Source organism: Quercus robur, chromosome 3 (assembly GCF_932294415.1).
Source record: "Quercus robur chromosome 3, dhQueRobu3.1, whole genome shotgun sequence".
NCBI classification, from domain to species: domain Eukaryota; kingdom Viridiplantae; phylum Streptophyta; class Magnoliopsida; order Fagales; family Fagaceae; genus Quercus; species Quercus robur.
This window is the reverse complement of record NC_065536.1, coordinates 484,319-503,705: the sequence shown is the minus strand read 5'-3', so window position 1 is coordinate 503,705 and position 19,387 is coordinate 484,319. Positions and strand designations below refer to the sequence as shown.

Genomic DNA, 19,387 nt, shown 5'->3' with positions numbered 1-19,387 from the left:
GAAAAAGATAATATGTTGTATTCCAATACAGAGAACAGGGACAGTGCATCAATCTCAGCCGAACAACCACACCAACAAAATGGGACACTCATGACTTATGACTTGCCTTGCCCCCTCCCCCCTTCCTCTTCCCCTTCCATATTTGCGCGTGAACTACAAGAACCATCTAGAAGTATAAACATGGTGGGCCTATTGAGCTTGATAAGCAGATCACACACTCCTCAAGTAACCGTTGGATTAAAAATGGAATAATATTGAGTTATTCACTCATTGACCCTTATAAGTCTCATAGATTTGAGATTTTTTTTTTTTTTTTTTAACATTATTTTGGTTTATTAAATTTGATTTGCTTTATAAAATGGTCATTCTGTTGTGGTTTTGCTGACACATAAATTAATCATGTAAGGTGGACAAAAAGACTATTATAAAAATGGAATCAAAATTGATGGTTCAAATGAAAAAGAGAAAATCTCAGATTTAAGCAAGTAGAATTGAAAAAAGATACAACCTTTAAGAGTCAAAATTGTAATTTAATCATATAATTATGATTGAAACTCTTTGGAGATGTTTGTTTCCTCAAAAAATGTTTGTTTCCTCAAAAAAAAAAACTCTTGAAGATGGGCCCCTCAGTATTTAGCCAAAATCATGAGCCACACACTCTTAAGAAAAAGAGTCTAAACCACGATTTCAACATTTAACTGTGGTTAAGCTTAGTTCTCTCTCTCTCTCTCTCTCTCTCTCTCTGATACTGTACTGTGCCTTGGTCCCCTGCAACTCTGCAAGCCTTTCGCCGTCTTCTACGTCCACTTGGATCCTCTCTCTTTCTCTCTCTCTCACACACACACATTGAGCTGAGCTACAAACTCTTAAAAGCTCAAACTTTTGGGAACACTTACCCTGATTTACAACCAAATTCCACATTTTTAATGCATATGGATTAGCAAACTTTGGCTGGTTCGAGGAACCCAGATTTTCCAAATACTTCTTTTTCAATGAATCATGTGAGAGTTTTTTCCAAGTTGGGAATTGGGTATTGAGTATTTTGAGCTGGTTTCCAGCTTAACATGACTTTCCCATGATTTTAAGTGGTGTTTGTTTGAGGTTTTTGGTTTTAATGATCTGGGTTTTTTCTGGGGTTGCTGTTTAGTGATTTAAAAAGTGGAAAACAGAGTATTTTTAAACTTAAAGAGCTTTAATTTGGAGGGTTTTTGTATCATTGGAAGCCATTAAAGAATTGGTTTGACTGGTACTTTATCCTTAATTAAATTTTGTTAACTTTTATATACATATATTATATACTTCACTGACAAGGACTTTAGTATTAAAAGAAAGATTTTATTCTGTAAATTTTAACTGTAAAAGAAGTGCCATTTCCTACTTTTTTTTTTTTTTTTTGGTTTGGGGTTCCCTTATAAGTTCAACTGGGATTGTCTTATAGTGGGTTTTGGACAGGCTTGTTTCTTAAAACCTCGTTTGGTTTCTATATTTTTTTGGGTTCTTTGAACCATGCATTGAGAGTTAAAAATAGTAGGCTGTTGATGTGGATGTTACCATCAACGATGGCCAAGTGCTTGAATCTGAAGCGTTTCTGAGGAACAAACTGTGTTTCCACCTCTCACAACATGCCTTTGTCTGAGCTGTATCGAATGGCTAAAGGAAAGCTTGAGTCTACTAGGGAGAAGAACACCACTTGTTCAAATGATCTGTCTTTTCTGTAAGTTCAGTTTCACTTCATTTTTTTTTTTATTTATAACCTTTATGCTCTTTGCTCTTTTGGTTCATGCTTTAAAATTTCGTTTCGTTTTGTTATCCTATTTGATCTTTTGGGTATTTTTGGTGTTGTTATTCTTCTTTGTTGTGGGTTATAATGCAGACCAGAGAATGATCTTTTTGAGCTGGTATGGGAAAATGGTCAGATTTTGAAGCAAGGTCAGTCCAGTAGAGCTAGAAAGAGCCCAACTAGGAACAACTTTCAATCTCACTGTTTACCATCTTACACCTCTAAGATAAGAGATAAAGATATAGGGAATGGCAGCAATTCAAAGATGGGAAAGTTTGGGGGAATGATGTCTGTATTGAATGAAATCCCAATGTCAGTGCCATCAGATGAAATGGATTTGAGTCAAGATGATGACATGATGCCTTGGTTGAATTATCCAATTGATGATTCTTTACAACATGAATATTGTTCTGAGTTCTTGCCTGAATTATCTGGGGTCACTGTAAATGAACTGTCCAACCAGAATAATTTGGCATCTATCGACAAAAGAAGTAGTTGTAATCTGGTATATAGGGATTGCCATACTAATTCAGTAAATGATGTTGTGAGTTTAGGACAGGGGAATGCGTCAAAAGTTTCTTCAGTAGGAGTAGGTGAGGCCACAAGACCTAGAACTACTCCTTTATACCCATCATCATCATCACAACAATGTCAAACATCCTTTTCATCTCTTAGATCAAAGGTTACAGATGGCGCTGGCAATAATACGAGCAGTGTCATGCACCGTGCTGTATGTGGGGATTCAACACAGGTTGCATCTGCTGCAGGTGGATTTCCTACTATAAAGATGCAGAAGAAAGATCAAATGTCATCTAACAATAATTCCAATCTGATGAATTTCTCTCATTTCTCACGTCCTGCTGCTCTTGTGAAGGCTAATCTTCAGAACATGGGCCTCATGGCTGGTTCGGATTTATCAAGCATGGAAAGGATAACAAGTAAGGATAAAGGTTCTGCTGCAAGTATTAAACATCCTCCTGAATCAACACATATCAATTCCATTAGTGGTTTACAAAAAGAATCAAGTTCCCATTGTCAACCTCTTGCTGCACCTGCGCCATCCAAGGTTGATTTAAAACCATCAGAGGATAAGCCTGTTGAGGAAACAGTTGCCAGAAAACAATCTGAGGCTGTCTGTCCAGATGAGGCCTCTAGGAATGACAATATCTCCAATCAAGTCTTCGGTGAAAGTGTGACAAAGGGACTGCCAGATGGTGAGAAGACTACAGAGCCTGTTGTTGCTTCTTCTTCTGTTTGTTCAGGCAATAGCGTCGAGAGACCTTCCGATGATCCAACGCATAATTTGAAGAGAAAATTTCGTGACACTGAGGAGTCCGAATGCCATAGTGAAGTGAGTTCAGTCCTGGTTTGATATCTTTTCAATTTTTGTTTGGCTTCCCTTAGTGTATCTCTTTCCTCCATTTACCAAGAACACACTGTCATGTGCAGGACATTGAAGAGGAATCAATTGGGGCAAAAAAAGCAGCTCCTGGCCGAGCGGGTACAGGTTCAAAGAGAAGCCGGGCAGCAGAAGTACATAATTTATCCGAAAGGGTGAGCAACACCATTCAAGATTAGCATCTACCATTAAGAACATCTTTTTTTCTTGTATAGTTCTGCAGTGTTTTGTTTCTGAATTATAAGGTTTTAACTGGTGCTCATTTTGGAATTCTGCAAACAGAGGCGAAGAGATAGGATCAATGAGAAGATGCGTGCATTGCAAGAACTTATTCCAAACTGCAATAAGGTTGATGTTTTGAATTACAGTTTTGCTTGATTATTTGTTTGATGAACTTCATGTATTCTTTTAAATTTATTGTTTGTGGAAGTGTATCCTTGTGTATGAAGGTCTAAAGCTAAAAGCTCAAGTCTGTGTATGAAAGATTTCGGACTTTGACTCTATTCTAAAGTCTAGTTGATTAACAAATTCAATAGTTTTTGACAGTGATGGATCTTAATAAAGTATGTTACCTTGAACATAACCAACTAAAAAAGATTGATATTTTCTCCATTTTCGGTTCTGCTGACTTGCACATTTTGGCATAATAAGGTGGACAAAGCTTCAATGCTTGATGAGGCCATAGAGTATCTGAAGACACTTCAACTTCAAGTGCAAGTAAACATTCTTTTCTCTTTCTCCAAGAAATCATTTTTTAGTTTTCTATTTACAGGAATTGGATAATCCAATTGAAACATGGCATCTTTCCCTTGTTGTGCAGATTATGTCAATGGGAGCTGGTTTTTATATGCCTCCAATGATGTTACCAACTGGAATGCAACACATGAGTGCACCTCATATGGCTCATTTCTCTCCAATGGGCGTTGGAATGGGAATGGGAATGGGAATGGGAATGGGCTATGGGATGGGTATGCCAGACATGAATGTTGGACCTACGGGTTACCCTATGATTCAAGTGCCCCCCATGCAAGGAGCACATTTCCCTGGCCCACCTATATCAGGACACACTGCTATGCATGGGATGGCCGGATCTAACCTTCAGATGTTTGGGCTTCCTGGTCAAGGACTTCCAATGCCAATGCCTCGTGCACCATTAATTCCTTTGTCGGGAGGGCCTGTTATGAAGTCTGCCACAGGACTTAATGCCTGTGGGGTTGTAGGTCCTGTGGAAAATGTGGATTCAGCTCCAGCCTCTAGCTCAAAGGATCCAATGCAGAATGTTAATTCTCAAGCGATGCAAATCACTGGTGCTAGTAGCTCAATGACTCAGACATCTAGTCAGGTTTGTGCATTTATTTGGAGTTGCTATGCTGAATGAATAAATAGAAACCTACAATATTTGGAAAAGTGGGATTTCTGTTTTATTAAAAGGTAGACTCAGCATAAATTAATGAGAACATATCACTAAAGAAAATTATGACAACAGACGTGGAAGGAGACACTAAAGTGTGGTTATCAGATTATATATTTCACTAGCAAGTTTTCTCTTTAGTGAGGCCAGACCTCCCTCTCTTTATTTCTAGCAAAAGCAAGAAGTGCAAACAAGCTGGTTTTTCCAATCTATGCTTCTTATTTGGCCTTTAAGCTGCTAACTATCTCTCAAATCATGAATACCTTAGCCACTAAGTTCTCATACTGACTTGTCAGGATTAACTATCTATTTCCAAAGCAGATGCTTGAGAGGAAATAATGACTCATTGTCCTTTTCTCTAACAGCTGTGGGATTTAGTTCATTTACTCTTATGCATGATTGTTGGGGTTCTTTGTTAGGAAAGAAGAGTCTTGCAAGATGGAATTTTTATTTTTTTGATAGGTAAAGATGGCATTATAGATGTAGTTAAAACCCTAATGTTATATTTATGCATTAATAGCCTAAAGGCTGAGAAGGTAATGAAAGAAACCTAATAAGATTATGAACCTTAGTTAGATAGGTACACAACGTCATAGAAATGCTGATGGGTAATTGTATTTCATTTTCTTTAAGAATTTGGATGAGCCAAAAAAAGTTGGACAAGCAATCTTCTCTTCAACTTTGTGTTATGAAGAGTTGAAAGTTTTGGATGGTTAGTTGAGTGACTTGAGTCTAACACATTTCTATCTTGTATCAATTCAACTCTTTATCACACAGTTTCCCATTGTCTACTTGCCTTCTGCCAGTGTCACTGGTCTCCCAGAATCACCTAATGTTTTAATGTTTTTGTAATGTCAGTGTCCAGCAACAAATGCAAGATTTGAACCATCTTCTTTGGTGCAAAATAATGGTCAAGTCTCAGATGTTGTTGGCAACACAGCTGTTAACTCTGCAAATGGAAATGACCTTGTGCCTAGTAAACCAGCTTGTAAGTGGATATTGGAAATCACACTTCAATTTTTATATTACATTAATTATTAGAGGCTTGAAGAGGTAAGGACTGATTGTCTGTGCAGGCTATGATTGACAACCAGTTCTTATGATCTTTGTGATTGAAGAGAAATCTGTCATGGCCTTTTGAGATTGATCCTTTGTTTCATGCTTCTTCAGGATCTCAGCAATTTCAGTTGGACTAGAAGGGGTATAACCATCAATATTCTAATTTCAGGACAGTACAATTAAAATTGCACAGATTTTGGTACCTTGGGGAGACTCAGAATCTTTTTCTTGAGCTTGTACATTAAAATAGTGGCACACGCAGTCAATGCAATGTCTAGGAGTTAACTATCTCGGAAATATGTATTCAAAACGTTTTTTAGACCTCTCATAACAATTCTTTGAATTAAATGATAATTATATTCCAATAGACTATCTCTCTCTGTGATGCAATATTGTGTGAATGTATGCAGAAAAGAAGCTGGATGTTCTGATGGCTAGTCTGGTTCCTTTTTGCATCTTAAATTCAGATAATTGGCATGTGAAGGGAGCTGGTATCTTGTGTCATGGTTGCATACAATACCTCTCACACATGGGCGTCAGAGGGGAGTTGTATGCAACAACTGTTAGACAAGATAATAAATTTTGTGAAAGGGTTTTAAGTGGGTCTTATTCATCTGATAGAATTTTCTGTATGGCTATTTGGGTTCTGTGGTTGGGAGAGCATTTGGTATTTGAGTACAGACACCAAACCCATTTTTGGGAAGTTTCTTTTACAAAAAAAAGGCCTCATTTCTTAATTGATTTAGTGGGCATTAAATTCCACTTCTGTAGTATTCCCTTGATCAGAATCACATGGAAAGAAAATATCAACTGTTGGCTGAAGATTTATCTCTATGTTTCTTCCATTCCCTCGGTCTCTAGGCTGCATTGAACTTGTAAGAATTATCTGACCACAAGTTGCAATGAACATAATTTCCAATGTGATTCCATTTATTTATCAATTTCTTTGTTAAAAGTTTTCCGCTATAAATCATAAATGGAGAGTATAACTTTACAGATCTGCAGCTTAACATAGGCGATAAAAAGTATGAAAGAATCTGCAAGCTCAGCATGCATGAACCGAGTTTTATGCTTGGCCTAATACCATAGTCATCACATGTGATGATACTATAAAGGAATCAGCCTCTTCTTGTAAGCTTTTTCATACGTGGATGTGATTCATTAGCCTATTATTGTACCTTTCTTTTCTTCATGAAAATTAAAGAGCCTGATCAGTAATGTCTACATTTTTTTAGGACTTGGTTGCCTTACATGTCACACTCCTTTGAATTGTTGGCTTTTACTTCATATTGGATATGCTCATCCTTGCTTCATTCGGTGTATTTTGAACATATTAAAGTTTCGAGGTTCTGTCTAATCATGGATATCCTTGAACCATTTCCACGTTTGGATCTGGAGATATGATTGAGGAAATTGACCCTGCCCGTATTTCCACCAAGTTCATTATAATATAATCATATCAGGATAAGAAAGACAAGATATTCGTAATGAATATGTGAGTGATTGTTGAATTGCAGTTCTACATATTAGTTAGGTGCACTACATTAAGTCAAAAAGAAGAAAGAAAGAAATGTATATGTTTGGATGATGATAAACCAGAAACCTAGTTGTAAGCTTTCCTGCTTACTTTTCCCATACTTGGAAGTGTTGATATTGTAAATCTTACAATATTGCACTGTTGAAATATTGTGGTAAGAAACTAAAATTATTGCACCATTGAAATACATATTTAACAATAGTAATAAGAAAACATTATGACGTGACTATAACGATTACAAAATAGATATCAACAATAATTTTTCTTCACAAGCACACAGTTCTCATCTCCTGATCATTATTGGCAATCAATCAATTACAAACCCAAACAATACATACAACTGCAAAGAATTGAATAGAAACAGAAAACAATGTCTTTGTAATTTTTACAATATTGAGAATGACAAAAACTATACCTTCTATATACACCCTTTACATATCAAACAGGCAAGCAAGCAGGCAAGAGAGAACAGCAACACAGATGAACCGAGCAGCTACCGCTATATATGTCACACACAACAATTTGGAAAAGATATCACGTCTGCATAAAATTATACAATGCCTCATAGTCTGTCAATTATTTGACTTTAATGTCACCCTTGGTATCAGAGGAGAGGGTTTTTGAGCTTGGAGATTTCCCAATGATGGCTTTCTTTGCCTTCACAAGTGACTGTTTTACCTTGGATATAATGTTATTTGATTGCTTTTGAGTGGACTTGGCTGGTAGTTCTTTTGGCTGGTCCTGAGATGTTTTAATCTCATCACCAATATTGACAGGTGGCTCCAGATTCTGAACCTCAGATTTTGCAACCTCGTCAACTTTTTCTTTCTCAAACTTATCTTCACCAGTTTCTACAGTTTTTTCACTTCTTAAATGCAACTCAGATTCCTGGGATTCTTTAAGTGGTTCACTAACAACTGTAGTGTTTTCCTGGGATTCCTTAAGTGATTCACTAACAACTGTAGTGACTTCAGCCTGCTTTTCCTGGGATTCCTTAAGTGGTTCACTAACAATCGTAGTGACTTCAGCTTGCTTTTCCTGGGATTCCTTTAGTGTTTCACTAATGGCTGTAGTGACTTCAGCCTGCTTTTCCTCCAAGTGCTCATCTTTGTTGGTTTTGGCTGGTGACTTGTCTTCTACATTCTGCTCTTCTTTGTTCTCCTCAACCACTTCAACATCTCTGCCAGTATTCTCTCTCTCAGTTGATACTTCAGCCTGCTTTTCTTCCAAGTGCTCGTCTTTATCAGTCTCGGCTAAAGCTGGCATCTTGTCTTCTACATTCTGCTCTTCTTTGTTCTCCTCAACCACTTCAATATCTCTGCCACCAGTATTCTCTCTCTCAGTTGATACTTCAGCCTGCTTTTCTTCCAAGTGCTCGTCTTTATCAGTCTCGGCTAAAGCTGGTATCTTGTCTTCTACATTCTGCTCTCCTTTGTTCTCCTCAATCGCTTCAACATCTCTGCCAGTATTCTCTCCCTCATATGATTTTTCAATAACTTCAGCTGTGGAAATAGAACTATTGATATCCCCTTCTTTAATTGGACTTGATTCCTCAGGTATTGAATTTCTCTGTTCATTCTCTTTTTCAGTTTCCACAGTCTTTGCCTCATTCTCTTCTGCAACTTTTTCTGTCTCCACCACTGGCTTCTTTGATAGCTCTTCAACCTCATCAGCCCCACTGAACCCCTTTTTGTCTTCTGTATCAACCTTCTGTGAGACAGTACTTGGTGGACAAAATTCTCCTCCATCTTCTTTCAGATCAGTCTGAGCTTCTTGATCAGTCAGGACTTGTTTAGAATTTGTGATTACAATAGGTTCTTCCGCTTTATCAGTTTGCTCTTTCTTGAAAAATTGGGTATTCTCATCCTTTTCAGCCGAAGTCCCTGTGTTTGTGGCTGAATCAACCTCCACACTTCCCTTTGTCTCAACCTCTTCATATGTTTTCTCAACTTGTTTAATCAGTTCAGATTGCTCTACTGGCTTCTCCTCGGTTTCAATAGCTGCAGCTTCTGGTTGAACCTCCACGTATGTTTTCTCAACTTGTTTAGTAAGTTCAGATTGTTCTGCTGGCTTTTCCTTGGTTTCCATGACTGCAACTTCTGGTTGAACCTCCTCATATGTTTTCTCAAGTTGTTTAATCAGTTCAGATTGCTCTACTGGCTTCTCCTCGGTTTCAATAGCTGCAGCTTCTGGTTGAACCTCCACGTATGTTTTCTCAACTTGTTTAGTAAGTTCAGATTGTTCTGCTGGCTTTTCCTTGGTTTCCATGACTGCAACTTCTGGTTGAACCTCCTCATATGTTTTCTCAACTTGTTTAGTAAGTTCAGATTGTTCTCCTAGCTTTTCGTCGGTTTCAGTAGCTGCAGCTTCCACTTTCTCCACTTCTATGGACTCCACATTTGAATCTTTAATCTCATTTATCCCTATGGCTTCTGATTCTTTTGGAGGAAGCACATCCAGTGGCTCCTCTAGTTTCTCAGTAGCTTCAGCTATTAATTCATGGGCATCAACAACTTTAGGTTTCTCCTCTTGCTCTTTCTCAAGAGATGAATTTGCTACTTGTTCTGGTGCTTCTTTTACTGCAGATTCCACAGCTGGTTGCTCTTCTGGTTGGGTATTACCAGTGTCTTCCACTGGCGCTGGCAATGGTATGCTGGGAGTGTGTGAATCAGGAATGGAGTGCTTTTCCTCCTTTGTATCATCTTCAACTGGAAGATCTGAAATAGGAGCATCGTCAGTCTTCTCAACCCCAGGTATAAGAGGCTCAATGTGCTTATTCTCTGACACTTCTTCAAGTTTAGATAATGGGGTTGCTGGACTTGGTGACTCATCGACTTTGGGTTCTTCTTCTACACTTTCCTTGGAAAAAGAGACACTGTCTTGCTCAATAGCTTTTACTTCTTCAATCACCTTCTTCTCAGTTTGCTGCAATAAAATGAACGAGCACAAAGAAGAAAATTTAAACAGAAGTGCAACTTTTACAATTAGGCAGTCCTGAAAGACCATAATAAAGCACTAAAAGAATTGTTTTATAATTACTTCTAGCATCTCAATTTAATTGAAATTTCAAGATAAAATTAGAAAATAAGTGTATGATGATCCAAGCAAAAGAAATTTGGAAAGCCAGTTCAGATGATCTGTAAGAGTCAAGGAAAACCATTGCCAAGCCCTTGTGGTTACTTGGAAAAAATCCTTGCCAACTTGCGGTCCATGTTTAAAGCTAATCGGTTTAACCCAGATTCTTTTGATGAAAAATATAATTTATTAAAATATGGTAGAATTTGTGTTGGATCATGTCCTGGCAACCTTATGAGCAGATTATGTTTCCTCAGACATCATGATTTGCATGACCATGGATGGAATAGATACTAAAAAATGATACTTTTCCAATATCACACATAGTAGACAGCAATTGGCTACCAAATACATCCTTCTCCAAGTGGTTACTTGACTCTTGATCAAAGGTATATTCTTATCTATTAGAAAATATATAGGAGATACTCAATTAACATATTCAAACTAGATCTTAATAAGAAATCCATAATCATGACCAAGGTTGATTCACATGATCACATCTAGTGATTACATAGATATAAGCAAAACTTATGGCACAAGTATATTTTTTTTCTTCTTTAAATGAATAGTACTAGTAGGATTTGCTATAAGCAGAGAAAACATACAATTAATCTTAAGAAACATATGAAGTTTAGATTAGTTGAACTCTAAACACCCCAGAAAATAATAGACATAGTTCATCATTTGAATCATGAAAACATCACAAGAATTTAAAAAGATACAAAAACCACAAGAACGAACTTACCTCATGATCAGTAGCAGAAGTATAATCTGATGAAGCAGTCTCAGTAGCCATAGGAATTCTACAGAAAGGTGACAGTTTCAAAGTTGTTTAGAGATTGAACTGGTTAAAGATGAGGAAAAAGGAAAGGAATGATATGGTTGGCAACAACTCAAAAAAGCACAATGAAACTTTTGGAAAAGAGCTGCAAAAATAGAGACAACGGGGTGTCCCTGACAGACTATGTCACATGGATGATATAGTATGAATTATTAGGATTAGGATTCCATTATGTACATATATTTTATTAATAAATAACTAAAGTGACCAATGACCGTTTAATTTGTGGCAAAGTGACAAACTTTAAATGGAGGTTGGGACCCAGAAACCTCTAAATTTAACGGTCTTAATCCATTGGGACCTCTTGTCAAAGTTATTATGTGCTGGACTACTTTTTATTTCTTCTTCTTCCTTTTCCCCTACTAATTTGAGCGAGGTTCATGTATATGAATGGTTCAGATTTGTGTAGTTTCTAAATAATTCACACATTTCATGCAGGTTATCTATTAATGTATCAATAGACTCATACCTAAGGCATGAAATTATCTTTTCATTTTTGAAGAATTCTAAAAGTAGGAGAACTATTACAATGGCCTTTTCATTATGCTCTTTCATGTAATAAAAGTACACTCCATAAAATTGTGATAAAGTTTCTTAGAACAGCCTTTTCTTCCTATAATTTTTTTTTTTCAATTCTAATTGGTACATTGTAATTGAATAGTGGTCCTTTGAATTTTCTCATAATATATCATGCCAGTTGTTTGAAAATGTTAAGTCCTTGTAGCTTAATGGTATAATTTGATTTTTCTAATGACAAGCTTAATGGTACAATTAGAAAAATGTTTGATTTTTCTAATGGAAATTTCATCCCTGTGTATAGTTCATTTTTATTTCTAGCTGCAAAAGTTATAATCATTTTCACAAAAACGAATCATTTATCCCCACAAGGGGCCATTGGTAAAAAAGTTCTTAGAAAGTAGCCAAGCATGTTAGTAGCAATTTTAAGACTGTTTTTGCCGAAAATCTAGCTGGTTCCTTTTTACACCACTAAGAGGTTCTAAGTAAAGTCACTTTCAAATAACGGAGCCAGAGGACCACCAAATTGTGACTCTACTTTATAGGCACTAGCTAGTTAGTTTCATGTTTCTAAATTTGCTAATACTCGGTATACCGTATATGTTTCTAGGATGTTTTCTTAAACAGAGACCAAAGTTGAACAAGACGCACGTCCCCAAGGAATAGGTTTGCCTAGCTTGTTAGAAGACAGAAAAATACTGAATATTATGCGGAAAGTGAATAGTGTAGTGAAAATTTTTATATGGTTACTGTAGCAAACTTGAAAATTTATACAATTATAGATAGATTAATGTGAGTTATTTTTAGGCAAAATTATGTAAATTCTACATTTTTTTTATTATATACGGACGGATGTAAATGCTCTTCTGTAACTTTCTATCCTATTATCTAATTGTTATCCTATATTTTTATATTAAATCACACATCACTTTAGCACACTGACCATTAGAGAAAACAATAAAAAATGAATAAAGAATAAATATTTAATTGAAATATAGAATAGATAAAGTGTTTTGGAAAAATAGTTGTGTAAAAAAAAAAAAAAGTTGATTTTTATTGTAAAATAGACAGACAAATGCAATGATCTGTAGTCTGTACAACAAGTATTGGGCTCAAATGGACTCGGCCCTAATATCTAACATTTTCTAACATGCCTCGTGCACTAGACTTGTCCCACTAGGGATTGATTCTTTCAGGCCCAACTTTGCTTTAGCATTACAAATACAAACCGATACTACACAATAAAAAGTAACACTTTCAATACCAGTGAAATTTAATTGAATAACCAAGAGAATAAAATAGAACTTACGTCTTCTAGGATCACTCTCTTGTAACAAAGGCTGTTATGAGGCCTATTACAATTCACATGGAAGTCAATAGCCAGGTAGTGGGAGCCTGAAGTTCCATATCTCCATGTCGGTGAATTACAAGCCTTTTATAAGGCCTACAACAACCAGTATAATAGCTTGAGGAAATTCTATAACACAAAGAAGGGGAAGTTATAGCATTACACTAGGTTTACAATTGAACAAGCCAATCTAGATGCTACCCATTATACACTTCGTCATGGCTCAAACTCAAAGTTCATCAGATACTTGAACAAGGCTATCAGACCAACAGTTGGAACAGTCACTACAGCTTTAAGTGTTGCCTGCTACAGCTTTCTTAGTTTAGATGGTACAAGTTGTAGCACAGAACCCACTCTGATGACAATAACCACCAAGCCAACACACTAGTGGCCAATTACCTGCAAATGGCCATTTATTCAATGAGCACCTAGCTTCAAAACCTTGAAAATGATTTCATCCACAACTGTTCATCTGAGAAAGTCTTTGCAAAGGCAATAACTTTGTAACCAGATCCTCATACAGCACATGCTCTGCCCTTAAACCTTGAATCAAAGGTGGTAACTAATCCTCTCCAGATGCTATCAAAAATTTAGCAGCATGACAAGAAGTTGCAACTAGACTTCAAATTAGCAACCTCAGTTTACACAAAAGTTCCACACAAGCTAGTCAGATGAACAAGCAAGCTGCACATGTGCATCTCTAAACATTTTTCAGGGTACCTATCACAACAGGGAAATACTGAATCATTAATATAGTGTTATTTGTTAAACTTTTAATCACCTTATTTTGCATTTCATTTAAACAAGTCCACTCTGAATGATAAGTGCCTATTTTACAGTTGAACTATTCACATGTATTTCGCCAATTTTCATTTTTATTTTTTTAAAGAAAAAAAAATTAATAGTTGGGGCAAAGGAGATTTGACCCTAGATGTCTCCGTTGGAAACACCAAGAAGTGCCAATTGAGCAACAAGGCTCTTGGTCTATTCACATGTATTTCATCATTAAGATGGTGCTAATGAGAATGATTCAAATGTACTCAGAACAGAGAAATGCCTAAGCATCTAAGTTTGGGGTTCCAGGTCTTGCAACAAACCCCAAGAGAAATGAAAAGCATAATTGGTTAAAGGACCAACTTAGCACCATTTTGAAAAGAAAACAGAGAGAGCAGTATTACATACCAATATCAACTGCAACACAAGAAACCTCCACAACATGTCTCAGCAAAACCAAACAATGAACACAGAGACCTTGAAGCTCTTTGAGTGTCCAACTACCTTTTTTTTCTTTTGAAATCGTTTGGACCAGCAAGATTTGAATGACTTGAATTCAATTCCTCCAAATATTTCAATGCCAAATCCACCTTCCCCATCTTCTTTAACTGACTGACTAGTGATCGATAAATATAGATTGAAGGACGGATCCGCCTCATCTTCATCTCATTGAAGAGTCTTATAGATTCCTCAATGTTACCTGATCTACCGAAGCTCTCAATCAATGCAGTATAAGTAAGCAAATCTGGTTCAATCCCATTCTCACCCATTTCTCTGAAATATACCAGGCATAAATCTAGTCTCCCTACCTTCTTCAAGTTATTTAATAATGTATTATAAGAAACAATGTCTGGGGCAATGCCAGCTTCTTTCATGGAGGCAAATTCGTGAAGCATTTCATCTGTGCGTCCAGCACGACCCAAGATATCCAAAATGGTATTATATGTGAATAAATCGGGTTGACAACTTAGACTCTTAAACTGATCATATATCAAAAGGGCCTTATCAACCTGCCCACATTTGGCAAAGGCAAAGATGATTCTGTTTACAACTGTTGTGCTAGGAGAGGTCAATGCTGACACTTTTTTGATGAATCTGAGTAGCTGTACACCATCATTTGTTTTTGTAAAAGCCTTGGCAACATCGGCATAACACGTCGAACTCAAGACTCCATTAGATATTAATAAATCTTTGAAAACTTGACACAAAAGGTCAATGTCATGCTTTTCACTCGCTGCCCTCAATAAGAGATTATATGCTTTAGGGTTAAGGAAGATGTGTTTATGATGTAATGATTGAAGTAATCTAGCAGCAGCAGAAAGATTTCCAGCTCTACAAAACTTGTCAACATAAGCAGTACAAATTTTCGTATTGGGCCTTGAAGCATTTTCTACAGAAGTAAGAATTTGATTAAAGACTTCATCTGTCACTTCCTCTTTATTAGGAGAGGCCTGTGTTGCAGGAAACTGACACTTGCCTATGAAATTCCTTATAATGGTGAAGAACGGCAAAGGGAAACCTACTGTGATGGATGCGATACAGTTCTGTATTAGAAGCAGAGTAAACTATTACAAAAGAGGGAAACATAGCTTATAAAAAAAAAAAAGAAGGATTACTTGAGCATAAATATTTTTTGCTAAAATATTGGATATGCGGCAAGATACAGATTTGCATGTAACAGAGCTTCCAAGGGCCGTTAAAAGTTGCAGTTGTAAAAGGCCAATGGGACATTGAGCATCTATAAATAGACATAATAGTTTTGGAGTTGATTTCAATATTTGCAGACAGTTCTTTCTGTTTGTCATTTCTCTATCACATATCTATCTTAAGAGTTTAGATCCTTGGCTTTGTATACACCTAACTAGTAACATAACATTTTCTAATTCCACTATAATTTTTGTTTATAATATTCTTCAAAATGATATAACACTTCTACTATGCATTTTTTTTATGTCAATATATTTTCATGTATCACTTTATTAAATTCTTAAAACTGTTCTTTACTTTCCAGATATAGGTATGTTTCTCATTGAATCAAATTCTACACTTTCTTTGTGGGTTTCTTTCATACTTAAAAATGAGAATGAACTCTAACTAAAACCAATGAATACAGTCTTAGTTTGAATGTTATGAGCAATGACATATCCCAAACGATCCAAAACACACTTGCATTTTGTTTGCACCAGTAGAATTTTACGTACATTAATTTCACCCTAATGGTCCCACACCATAGAAAAATCAAAACCATGTAAAGCAAATTCGAGAATGGGAACTTGATAGTTTCATTCACTTACATAGTAAATGTGAAGCCTGCTTTGAATGATGGAAAACTGGGGAATCGGCAAAGAAGATTTTGTTGGGTTGCATAGGAAAATGTAGTGCTTGAGGTGCCTTGAAGTGGTTATCATGCTTCACTCTTTTGTTTTCCGAGGAAGACCACTACTGCACCTTGAACGCCCAAGGGGCATACATTTTCCCCAATCAAAGAGAAGGCATACACATAGTACTATAATAGGCTCAAACACTTCCTCCCAAAAGCATAAACCTAACCATGAAAGAGAGAAATAGTATAAATCCTTCTTACAGTATGTTCATAAATATATAATAAAAAAACCCATTAAAAAGAATTATATTAAAATAAATCACATCCATGAATTGGTGGAATGTAGGAACTGCACTTCACTAAGTTGTGAAGGAGAAAATGTAATGTCTTTTCTTTATTCTTCTTAAAATATAATTGTTCAAAAGACTTGTTATCATATTGATATTTTGCTTCCCAATGATCCTAACTCATTGACTAGAAAGGAAAAAGGATTCATGCAGCTTCACACAAAAGAAACAGAGAAATTAGTGTTACTGTGATTGGGTTCTTGATTCTGAACTTATGAAGCTGGTTTTTTTTTTTTTTTTTATAACTAAAAAATTATAGCTATGAATGTGTCTCTGATTGTTTGGTTTCACCTTGTGGACTACTTGAAGTTCCACTTTTAGACCTATATTGAGTAGCTCAACTTCCATTTTGGAGCTGAGTTTTTTAAGGGCCTAAACAATAAAAAGGTCAGTTCTTTGAAGCATACAAACACACACAAATGCGAGTGTACATTTCAACTAATGCAAATGAACTTGAAGTCTTAAGCCTATTAACATTACTGTCTAGAAAAAATTGTGTTTTTGCTATCCAGGTTCTCACCTCACATTCATTATTGCTGTGAAACGCAATAAAGAGTGTTTGTTCTTAGTGTAACAGAGAGTTTTGGAAGGTACCCAGAAAAAAAAAAAAAAAAGGGAGTTCCCATTAGCCCAGGTATCGGTGAGGCATTGAGTCGAACAGGTGGTGTGCATTGGCAACTCAACCAAAAGAGTTATATTAAAAAATATAAAATTCCAAGGAAATGAGATTAGGTTATTGAATCTATAATAAGATAAAAACCTAATGGCAAAACAAAGTGAAACAGAGAGAGAGAGAGAGAGAGAGAGAGAGATAGAAAGCTTACCCAGAGAGAATAATGAATGAAGAATGAGACCCAAAGAACTGCAAAGGCATAGGCATTAGGCAATAGCACGCGAACAGCGAACAGCGAACAGGGAAAGAGTAAAAAAGAGAGAAGCGTCAGCCTGTTTTCTAATTCATTTGCCGCTAAACCAGAACACTCATCAGGCCCAACCCCATTCACTTATTTATTATACCGTTCAAAGCCCAGCTCAGCTTTGAAATTTGAAAATCAATATCTATATTCCATATATCTATATAACGGGGTGTTCGCGGTGCGGTGCTGTGCGGTTTTGGGTTATTTTTAGTATCGCACTTTATAGTGCGGTTTAGTTAAAATTATAACTGCACCGCACCTCATTTTTGCGGTCACATATGCGATGCGGTGTATAAGATGCAGTTTGAATGATTTGAAATTAGTATATACTTCAAATTTTGGGTTTTTTCTACCCAGTCCAAAACTAATTTTTCCCTTTATTTTGGTCCAAGTTTTAAACTATTGAGTTAATTTTTCTTTATTTTGGGCTGGCTTTCTTAATCAACACTTGTTAGGGTTATTAAATTTTTTTTATTTTTTTATTTTTTTTATAGAAAACTAGGGTTATTAAACTATTAATAATATATTTTATATTAAAAATAATTAAATATATTAATATATAGAGAGGGTATGGTGCGGTGCGGTTTGTGCGGTTTTCTTATTATAAAACTGCAAACCGCACTGCACCATGCGGTGTGGTGCGGTGCGGTGTACTATTACTTGCGGTGCGGTGTGGTGCGGTTATACTTTTTTGCGGGCAATTTTGGTGCGGTTTTTTCTGTTTGTGCGGTTTATGCGGTTTGGTGAACACTCCTATCTATATCTATATCTATATCTATATCTATATCTATATCTATATATTACTAAAAGCTAAAGTATAGAATTTAATATTGCTACACTTCTGTTGACCCACATCAGCAGTCATGTCATCATCTTTTTTCTTTTCAATTTTTCCTATAATTGTTTAACATTTAAAGTGAATTAATAACTCCATTATATTAAAATCAAAATATCATCTTAATCTTATTTTTAATTATTCTTATTTATTATTATACTTTCTTCAACTTTTCTCAGTCCATTTTAACTTTTCATATCTCCACTACTTTCTAACTTAATATCACTGTAGGGACTCGATTCGTAACGACCCCAAGATAATATTAGGCTCATACGTAAAGAGGGCCCAAACAATATCATTTGGAGAGCGTGGGTTTGAAAGGCTAGGTCTGGGTTACCGGACGGTAGTTCGGGTTGGCTCCGATCAGTGAATCTCGTCCGAGGAGTCTGGGGAGCTCTATGCTCTTCTTATTCTCCTTGTTTCTAGGACACCATGGCTTGGAGGACGGATTGTCCCCCCCCCCCCCCTCTCACACTGCCTCTCTTATCCTTTTATACGGGCATTTATCCTCTCACCAACGTCCACGTATAAGCTCAATTTTCTAGGACTTAAGACTTGTCCTGTTAGCCCATACCTAGAGTGGTTGGGGGTGGTTGTAAAAGTTGAAGAGCATGGCTCTATCAGGTGCAGAGTATTGAATGGCAGTAATGGCAACTTTCCCTTTGCCCTTGGTCGTTATACTATCCAGCATCTCCTTCTCTATTGACATAGATATTTTAGATTTTTTCCCAAACTGTTCCTATACCGTTTTTACCCTTTCTTCCAGGGGGACTTCGGATATGCCGAGGACAGAATCATCCTCGGCTGTGTTTCAAGACTATTTGGATTTTATTACACATCCTCGGCTATACCATTCCTCGGCTTGGGCCTTGGGCCCCAATGTAAAAATGGGCCAGGGCCACAAATTATTGGGCCCCACAATAGCCCCTCAAAATCCTGCTGTTCGACCTCTTGGTCGGAGATGAGGGTTTTGATGATGCCAAGCCTTTATTACGGTTCGTTTAGCTCTACCCTTCATTAATATTGGCGTCTCTTCATCTGCTTAGGAAATGCGCCGGGTTACGAGACATTCTTCTAGATTTACACACGATGCGCTCCCGTCGTTTCAGTGTACGAGGCGCGTCTTTAATAAATTTCCTTTACGAGACCAATCAAATCTGACAGTTACAGACGACATTGGGGAGTTGAACAGACGCTACCTTACTTGTAGATCTTCTTGGAGATA

General features: G+C 36.6%; 3 protein-coding genes across 5 annotated transcripts; 1 reads left to right on the top strand and 2 right to left on the bottom strand.

Annotated features, from left to right (window-relative positions):
- Positions 1-668: 668 nt before the first annotated feature.
- LOC126716577 (transcription factor PIF3) lies at positions 669-6,016 on the top strand. Of its 2 annotated transcripts, none has more exons than XM_050417397.1 (8): positions 669-1,714; positions 1,874-3,131; positions 3,230-3,334; positions 3,462-3,527; positions 3,831-3,896; positions 4,000-4,521; positions 5,449-5,578; positions 5,667-6,016. In XM_050417397.1, the coding sequence occupies exons 1-8, from the start codon at positions 1,623-1,625 to the stop codon at positions 5,675-5,677; spliced, it is 2,250 nt and encodes a 749-aa protein (XP_050273354.1). In that variant the 5' UTR covers positions 669-1,622; the 3' UTR covers positions 5,678-6,016. The 2 variants fall into 2 exon arrangements, with proteins under 2 accessions (XP_050273354.1, XP_050273355.1); XM_050417398.1 differs by having other exon boundaries at positions 671-1,714; positions 5,761-6,016.
- Positions 6,017-7,445: 1,429 nt separating this feature from the next.
- On the bottom strand, positions 7,446-11,237 carry LOC126716576 (uncharacterized). The gene is made up of 2 exons (XM_050417396.1): positions 11,007-11,237; positions 7,446-10,111 (listed from the first exon to the last, which is right to left on the bottom strand). Exons 1-2 carry the CDS (start codon positions 11,055-11,057, stop codon positions 7,763-7,765), a joined length of 2,400 nt encoding a protein of 799 aa, XP_050273353.1. The 5' UTR covers positions 11,058-11,237; the 3' UTR covers positions 7,446-7,762.
- A 1,630-nt stretch (positions 11,238-12,867) lies between these two features.
- On the bottom strand, positions 12,868-17,386 carry LOC126716575 (pentatricopeptide repeat-containing protein At1g11900). Of its 2 annotated transcripts, none has more exons than XM_050417394.1 (4): positions 17,235-17,386; positions 16,035-16,285; positions 14,149-15,284; positions 12,868-13,686 (listed from the first exon to the last, which is right to left on the bottom strand). In XM_050417394.1, exons 2-3 carry the CDS (start codon positions 16,146-16,148, stop codon positions 14,241-14,243), a joined length of 1,158 nt encoding a protein of 385 aa, XP_050273351.1. In that variant the 5' UTR covers positions 16,149-16,285; positions 17,235-17,386; the 3' UTR covers positions 12,868-13,686; positions 14,149-14,240. The 2 variants fall into 2 exon arrangements, with proteins under 2 accessions (XP_050273351.1, XP_050273352.1); XM_050417395.1 differs by having other exon boundaries at positions 14,149-15,262.
- Between the last annotated feature and the right edge of the window lie 2,001 nt (positions 17,387-19,387).